General features: G+C 37.9%; 1 protein-coding gene across 3 annotated transcripts in view; it reads right to left on the bottom strand.

Moving 5' to 3' along the window:
- Nucleotides 1-880: 880 nt before the first annotated feature.
- LOC120777766 overlaps nucleotides 881-8,961 on the bottom strand; it is a 92,981-nt gene continuing 84,900 nt past the window's right edge. Inside the window, exons 3-7 of one of the 3 annotated variants that reach the window (XM_040109273.1) lie at nucleotides 8,164-8,518; nucleotides 7,261-8,100; nucleotides 3,578-3,726; nucleotides 2,645-3,428; nucleotides 881-1,405 (exon numbers count right to left, since the gene is read on the bottom strand). In XM_040109273.1, coding sequence (XP_039965207.1) covers nucleotides 1,059-1,405; nucleotides 2,645-3,428; nucleotides 3,578-3,726; nucleotides 7,261-8,100; nucleotides 8,164-8,242 — 2,199 coding nt within the window. In that variant the 5' untranslated portion in view covers nucleotides 8,243-8,518 and the 3' untranslated portion in view covers nucleotides 881-1,058. The remainder of the gene's footprint in view (nucleotides 1,406-2,644; nucleotides 3,429-3,577; nucleotides 3,727-7,260; nucleotides 8,101-8,163; nucleotides 8,519-8,961) is intronic. The other 2 variants (XM_040109274.1, XM_040109276.1) reach the window with 2 other exon arrangements.

Genomic DNA, 8,961 nt, shown 5'->3' with positions numbered 1-8,961 from the left:
TTAATTATTATTATTTATTACAAAAAATATTACAACTAATGCGACACGCGAAAAAAATGCTCGACAATGGTGCACCTACGGGAAGTACATTGTATGTTTGCAAAAAAAAAATAATTTCATTTGATTTTTTATTCAAATACTCGCATTACACAAAGGTATTAAGTAGGAGTATGTGTGTGTGTGTGTAAATAATATCATATTTATATATCTTTTAACTGCGGCAGATACACATCTCATTTAATCATTGTGCATATAATTGCGTTGATTTTTCTTATTTATGGCTTTTAATTAAAAATATTATTTTATCTTATTTTGCAGGCATGTTAATGTCCATTTAGTTAGAGCTTTTTTGCGATCATAATATCAACGGATAGTTCAAAATATTTATATATAAATACATGTATTATATTTTCACGCTTTACAGTGTATAATCTTAGCAAAAGGTTGACTTAAAACTAGAATTAACATTCATTGTTAGCAGCTTGGTGGCTAAAAAACAGCTGGTGCTTATAACAAACTCAACACACACCTGTGTGTGGTTGTTGTTGCTACTGGATTGTCATGCTGTTTTGTCAATTGTACACTCCATTGAAATTCGCATACACAAATGGCTGAGGTGGGTTGAATGATGCATAAAATTGTGTGTTACTGAAACCGTTGCGTACCGTCTGTCTACACGCTGTACCTACTCGCTGCTGCCAAACGCCAACATAACCGCCAATGTGCTACAAAGAGCATTTACTTTCTTTTCATCATCAATTTAATTCGTTTTATGTTTACAATGCGGCTTTTAATTTTTTTTGTTTTAGTATTTATGTACTTTTTATTACAATTAATATATGTATATATATATACATACATATATACACATTTAATTTAATACAAAAATCATTAAAATTAAAAGTTACTTGTGTAAACATCCAATTAAATTTATATAAAATATAACTTCTTTAAACAAATACATGTGTACAAGTGTATGCACATACAAGCAGACGCGCATATGTGTATATGCATGTATGTGCGTGTGTGTTTGTGTGTGTGTATCAAAGCGCATAAATTTAAAATCTAAATTGTCCCAATTTCCCTCGCTCATTGTGGTACACGCGTAGCGGTGAATAATTAGAGCTGCCATTCAGCGCCGCGCCAGCGCTGGTGCTGCCCTGTCCGGTGCTGCCGGCCCCATTGGTGCCGTTGCTGAAATTCTGCGATGCCGAGCCGGAAATCAGCTCCTCGATATGCTGTGACTTGGCCGTGCAACGCGGCGCCAAAATCAAATTGTAAATGATAAAGTAAACGAGCGCAATGATGCAAGCGGCAATCGCCAACCACTGATGGATGGCCTGCGCGTCCGCTTTCGGCTCCTTGTCGTCGCGCGCCAAACCAATGACAGCACCCAAACCCTTGCCTGGAAAAGAGCATACGTAGTTAATGCGTGAGTTTTGCAAATTATAAGATAGATATGTAATAGTTCCTAATTGTCTCGTCGCAGATCCGGTAGTAACAGTAAAAAGATCAAATTTCTAAAAGTCTTAATAAAGCGGTTAGGTTAGGTTAGGTCGTAGGGTTCAACCCAAATCGAGTTTAGGTTAAGTTAAGTCGGAGACACTTGGACAAATATTTGTCTATATCCGTCGAGTCAAAATTCCTACAATAACTACGAGATGGACTTTGCTAAGGGTAAGTAGTTCGGAGTACCTCTTACGGTTCACTTTGGATCCTGGATAGAAAGTGACATAAATATTCCACCTCATATTTCTTTGTATTGCTTCGGCAAAGGACATCCGTTTAGTCATAATCCCTAGTCATAATCCCTACAATAACTGCGAGATTGACTTTTCTCAATTTAAGTAAATCGGCGGACCTCTTACGGTTCATTTTGGGTCCGAAAGATTTCGCAGCCGCACAAGCTCTGGTTTTTGACCTGTGATTGCCAAGCTCAGTGTAGCTTTATAAATACAGCGATAGAGCACAAGGGGACATCGGACAACTGACTCGATTGGAATGGTATGAATTAAGTGTAAGAGTGCGCTCCCTAGCAAGCTCATCGCTTTCTCGGTATAAGTCTAATATGGCAAACACTTAAAACTATTGCTAATGAGGTCAAGCACTCCTTGATGAGTTTTTGGAGGTGCGTAAGACCAGGCAGAGAGCGCAAGAGAACATCGGACAACCGACTCGCTTCCAATAGGATTAAATTATCGTAAGGAGACCCTCCAAAGCCGGTCGGCTATAAGGGTGAATGCATATCTACTTTGATGACAGAGATCGTTGATGGGCTTGAATGATGCTACGGTGATCTGGTGGTCTGAAACTAGAGTCGATGTAAAACTCCCTTTTCAAGAAATTATACTTTATGTCCAATTTTGTGTTGGAATAAAGTAAATATCATGAAAATATAAAGGTCAGTTAAGTAAATAGCGATGCTCTAGGATATCCTCATTTTTAATAACCGTTAAGTAAAGAACTTCTAGAATCTTACCAAAAGCTTTAACAATTAAGGAAATGTTCTTGCTTCACAAACATTCTTATTAAGAACACCGCTTAATATGCAAGTTTTACCTAACGCTTCAAACTTTATTGTACCATATTCCGTCACCTTACTAATCTCTAGTATCACCATTTCAAAAACTTAAATGTTACTTACCAATACCGAAGAAGGCCAACACAGCCACTGCCTGTCCGGTCGCTGTTAACTTGCGAGGCATTGCATGCCGCATATACAGTATAATGGTTATCCATACAACACCGATGACGACCGGCTCGACTGCCTCCATGACAACGGTCAACCATTCAGTGCCCTCACCACTCAACGCCGTGAAACGTATGACGAAGACCGCAAAGCCGGCGATAAAGATATTCGAATGTCCACAATATTCAATGAATTTGTCCACATTGAAGAACAGCACCAACACCAAGATCAAGCCCGAATAAGTGACCGCATACGTGTCACTGAATGTCCAAATGAGGAAGCTGTGTATGCTGCTCCAAAATGTGCCGAATAGTATGGCGACCAATGTAAGTACGAAAATTTCCGGACTATAACGGCGTATGGCCGACATGGGATAGACTAGCATGCCGGTCTTTGTATGCCACCACCACTCGGGCGGACTCAGCGGCATTTGTGTGGCAAAGAGCAACACTAATGCACCGATGAGCAGACACACAATGACAAGTATTAGGGCCACCAGTGCAGCATCGTGTTTCGAATCGTTGGCGAAGGCAAATAAATCGATTGGCGAGAAGAGTAGCACATAACCGATAGCGCCCCAGGCATATTGACGACATACCTCACCGCGTCCCTCCGACGTTTCGCGCACAGCTATAACGATGGCAGTATTGAGTAGTGTCAGCGCGGCCATCACGAAGATATCGCCCAGCAGACGGATGGCAGTGTAGCCGCCCAATGTGGCATCCAAGTCCCCAGTAATCTATTTTGCGGTTGAGCCAAAATGAGCGTGTATGTGAAAGAGAGGGGAGAGAGAGAGAGAGGTGGAAGTGGTGGGGAAAAACGAGATTAAATGAGTATGACTGACAGGTTGCAGACAAGCGGTGTGCGCGCGCTTTTCGTATTACTTACTTTAATGCATTCACTATCGGCCAATACACTGCCTTTGCTGTCGTAAGGATCAATCACTTGGCATTCAATCATCGGTTTGCATGCGGTGCCGTTCTTGATGTCGTTCATGTGCTTAATCTGTTTGAGTGGTATATTACACTGGAAGCCATCTGAAATGTGATAAACAGTATACAGGTGAATTGGTTGTCGTGACCAAGGAAATGTATGGATATTGCCAAAAATTCCTCCACCACACTTTGTGCGAGTATGTGTGTTCGGTAAGTGTTGGTCGCTGTTTATACTTGCAAATTGCCTGTCATTACATTTGTTCGCACGTAAATTTGTTTGCTATCGGACACATGTGCATATATGCATGTACATATGTATGTAAGTGTGTAAATAAGTGTTTATTTGTGTGATGTGTTCATTGAAGGTGATAATGATGAGGTGAGTGCCATAGTAACTGGTGATTAGTTAGTAGTTGATGACACGATTGCTGGTTGACACAGTTGTTTACAAATCACCAAATTGACACGAATATTTGTTGTCACTAATTGAAAGTGTTTGCAAAACACTTGTGACCTGGCAATTTACAACAATACATTGATTTGTGACACCCACACATTCATATGGACTGTGGTTGGCGTTTATCAGTGCAGAGAAAGCAGCCGTGAATTAAGATTGAAGGGGATTGAGTTGCCAGAATTTCCAATACAAATTGACCATAATGAAATAAAATGTCGATTACTATGTAAAGCCGCTGACAGATGACGCGAGCAAGAAGAATTATCATGAAGTTGATCTTCAGATAAGTCCTCTTATTATTAAATAAAGTTTTCATAGTGTGATGAGTGGTCTGTTGTGACTATATGTGATATAGCAGAGGCGATAGACCTATAGGTCGCAGTGCAAAACTTCAATTATTTTCTAACTATCTATGCTGAGTGGTAATTTTTATCTTTATATTGAATACCAAAATTAAATTCTGTTGAAAAACATAAGTTTGAAGAACAATTGATTTTAAACAGTCAAAACATGTTCTCGCAAAGTATTTTTTCTATCCAGGGCAACTTTTAAGGTGTTACGGGTAGTTAGAATTTAAAAAAAAAATCTTTGCAATGCATTTCTATAATTAATATCTTTATATATAAAAATTACGTGTCACGTTGTTTGTCCGCGATGAACTCCTAAATTACTGAACCGATTTCAACAAAACTTAGCACACTGTGTCCAGTTCGAACCAACTTAGAAGATAGGATAGTAAAAAAATCATAAATAAAAAATACAGGAAAGCTCTATTAAATAGACGCTTTATTAGGCGGACATCTCCATTAACCATGCACATTGGCATGTTGATGTTTATTAAGTACAATCTATTAAGCGGATAACTCTATTAACTGGACAGAAAGGCTGAAAGAAAGCTTAAGAAAGCAGCCATAAATTCACTGTTTTATCCAATGAAACTTTTTTGTATGAACATTTTCAAAGTTATGTAAATCTCAAATGCAATCCCTTGGATTCTTATACCGACAAAAACGTTTTTGCCTTTATTCGTAAATAAGATTTTCACTGTATTGAATAGTTTTTTATCTGAATAATAGTATAAAATTTATTCCACAGCAACGTGTGGCCGGAACCCCCTAGTATATTATAAAATATTCTCTCCAAATTTGAAATAAGTCTGACAAATAGTTTTAGAGTTATTCGTTAATTAGCAAAACGTTCTCAGGTGCCGTGGAATGTTCATTCAAAACTTAAAATACATTTTCCTCAAAACTTCGTTCTTTGTGTAAACTGGTGACTACTGTCGCTCGACAAGCGCTCGGTTCGATTTCAAAGAAATTTTTTTAGAATATGACTATCTTGTGCTCTAATTTTAAAATTTTTTTATTTTCAATTTCGATGTTTTATAAACAATTAACTGTGAGTTTTTCCCAACAATTCGGAAAAAACACGGAGGCCTCCATTTTCTTAATTTCCGAAAAACCAAAATATTTATTAGGACGGATCTAGTAATACACCTAATTTTGTTTGTCTAATTAATTTCAGATAATCCTAGAAGATTTAGTAATAGCCACCGCAAGTGACTTCGGTTGGAACTACTTACTATAAATCAACCCAAACAGCCATTACATATAAGATTATTAATTTGGTTTTATCAAATTTCTGTCATGTCAAGACGAAACCTTATTTAATGATGCTTTGTTTATACTTTTATAAAATAAAATCATTTACTGACAAAAAGACATACATATATAAAAATGTCCATGCCCCTGACAATAGCTAACTCTTTAAGGGGTTATATGGGTATACGGGTTTCAAAAAGTTGTGTTTTGAATTGAATTTTTATTGTCTTATTAAATTCTACGATACCTTTACAATATTATCTTAAATTATTAATTATCAAGTTGATCCGAAAAATAGTGTCGGAGATACAGTCTTGAGAACTTGTACGCTCGAGGCTAGCTCGCGTTTTTCTCGAAACTGTGTTCTTGAAGTCGGTTGGCGAGATTTCTCAAAACCTACTCAACCGATCTTAATGAAATTTTACACAGGTCTTTGAGATATAGTTCGTAAAGACTTGGACGAAGGAATTTTTATCAATTACAAATTTTGAAAAAAAAATTCGTGAAATTTTCGCTGCAATTTCCATTTTTTTGTAAAAAAAAATTTACCAAAAATCCAATTTTCAGTTTTTTCCTTCGTCCAAGTTCTAAGTTAAGGTTGTTTCTAAAACACGTATTTTTTCGCTTTAGATGATTCTGTAAGGAGTTATCCTACCAACGCGAGCGCATCTTTTTTCCGAGGGACACCGGAAATGGCGTCGCAATTGCCGAGTTTAAAATATATTTTCCAAAAATTTCAGAATTTCTAGTGATAAAAAATTGTAATAAACTATTTCATTTCTTATTTAAGAACAAATTTTGGAAAAACACTATTTTTTACCCGAGGATACTCATATAACCCCTTAACTGAAAATCTCTCGCTGAAAGGCTTGCACGATGTGGATTTTTTATCGATGATCATGTTAGAAAGAAAAAGAGTACGCTTGGGTTCCAGTTCAAATTTGTAACATTGAAGTGCTAGGATGAAAACACATTAGATGTACAGTTTATGCGGTACTTATGTATATATGTAGAAAACCCAGCTTGTGACTATTCTGTCTGGCTCTTACTTTGCTCTGTCTTCTGTTTCTGGCTTTACAACTTGAAGATCGTCAAGAAAAATTTTGTGATTTTACAAAATATTATCTATTAACCGATAAGCGGAAATATCATAAAAATCACAAAATTGGATTCGTGCATAACTTGGTCTCACATACAATGTTCACCCGTAGAATTAGATTTAGAATGTAAGTACTACAGTTTTTTCGCGCCTAAAAGTATGCTATAATATTTTTAAGATTTTTTCAATGTTTACATTAACAGCAATTAACTTAACGGAACTGTTAATTACAGCAATTCCCGCTTGGGAATCTTCGTATTTTAGTTAACGTACAGGTATTAGATATTTCTGAAGAAAACTTTCTAAGTGTTGATAGCTGCTTTTTAGAAGAGAAAATTTTTTTAGTAACTAGAATACTCCAAGTTTGTTAAACTAGAGTTTGATCAATGCAAAAATAATGGGGTCCAACCAAGAGTTTTCTTGGTGCTGAATCGAAATGATTTTTGCCGCTAAGTTATATCAATTCGTTTCGTACTCACCCAAAGGATACTTGCACCACTCGGCGCTATGTGTGTCGTTATCCTTGCTGTTATCCGCAGCACGCAGTACCGAATTTACAACAATATTGTTGGTGTCATGGGTGTAGACATGACAATTCTTCACCACCGTCTCACCGCTGTCTGTCTTCTCCGTGAGACACAAATGTGGTGGCTCCACATAAATCTTCTGTGGTGTGCCATCTTTCAAAGCACGCTCGACACGTTGATGTTGTTGTTGTTGAACCTCAGCACTCAACAACTCACCGCCAAATTCAGCCGAACCAGCAATCGCGCGTCGCTCCCGCAAACTCTCTGTTGATGTCGCTACCGATTCATCTTCATAATCGAACTCGGAACTTTGTTCCGTCGACGGCAACGGTGTGGGTATACCATCAAACCATGGTGTATACAAATTCTCATATTTGGTGGGATCTTGGCAGGTGTAGGTGCAGCGTGTCAAATTCACATTGCCCACCTTCTCTTTCCAACTGTGGCAGGTGGCGTCTTTGGAGCAGCGTTCCTGAAATATGACTGCGCCATGCAAATCACAACCGAAACTGACAAGCGGACGACGAGCTTCCTCCCTCTTCACTTCGGGTATGGCGAAGAGACAAGCATACACAATAACGGCGAGTATCAGAAAGATGGCAGTGAGGAAGCGTAGTATACGACCGAAACTTGTGGCATTCTTAGCAGCCAAACGATCGGCCAACGGACCGGCAACCAGCGGCCCAAGTATTGAGACGAATGGCGCAATAATGCTGATGCGGCGATACTCATTGAAATTTAGGCCGAGCAGCAGTGGCTTGGTGGCATGCAGCACGTGCAGCGCGGTAATACCTGTGGCAACAAGATATATATAGCAATATATTTGAATAGTTATTTTCGTTAAATTCTACTCACCACTGATGACGAAGAATACCACCACTTTGAGCGAGATGAGAGTTTTGTTGATGCGCGGCTTGTCGCGTGTTGCGCCCATTTTGAGTTAGTGTTTGGATGTGTTGTTGTTGAAGTTTGCTTTGATTTATTATTTATTTTTAACTTAAACTACAGCAAACTAAATGATTGCTATTGGGTTAACAGGAGAGACTTGTTAACGGTAATTTTGAGTACTTTAGACTGGCAGGATCCGTTTTAGTTTTTGTTTTCAGCAAACAACAGTCGAAATGCCTCGGAAGCAAAATTTCACAGACGTTTTTCGTTCATTGTTTCATATTTTTCATCGGAATCGTTCGGATTTTCTACAACCAACTTGCTGGAAAAATATTAAAAAAAAGAGGTTAATTATTTTTGAAAACAAATATTGGAGTTGTTATCTATGATATAGTTATGGCAAGAATTTGTATGACAATCGAAAAAATTTGAAATTCTTAGTAAAATTACTATATTGTGACCAAAAAGCACCCAGAAATTTACCGAAAAAAGTTAAGCATCGAGATCTCGTTGAAGACATGCGTCGTTCTGGACAACCTTCGACCTCCTAAACTGATGAAAATATTAAAAAGTGAAGGATATGGTGCTTGAAAGTCGTCATGCAAGTGTTCGAGAGATGAAAAGAAAGCTCGTTATATCTTGCGCGTCTGTTCGAATGATTTTGGTGGATATTTTGGGTATGAAACGCGTTCTTGCTTTACTCGTTCCGATAAAACTAAATATTTTCAAAAAGAGTACCGTAAACATGTCTCTTTGGACATGCTT

This window comes from Bactrocera tryoni, chromosome 5 (assembly GCF_016617805.1).
Source record: "Bactrocera tryoni isolate S06 chromosome 5, CSIRO_BtryS06_freeze2, whole genome shotgun sequence".
NCBI lineage: Eukaryota > Metazoa > Arthropoda > Insecta > Diptera > Tephritidae > Bactrocera > Bactrocera tryoni.
The sequence above is the reverse complement of the archived record's forward strand: the minus strand, read 5'-3'. Positions and strand labels throughout refer to the sequence as shown.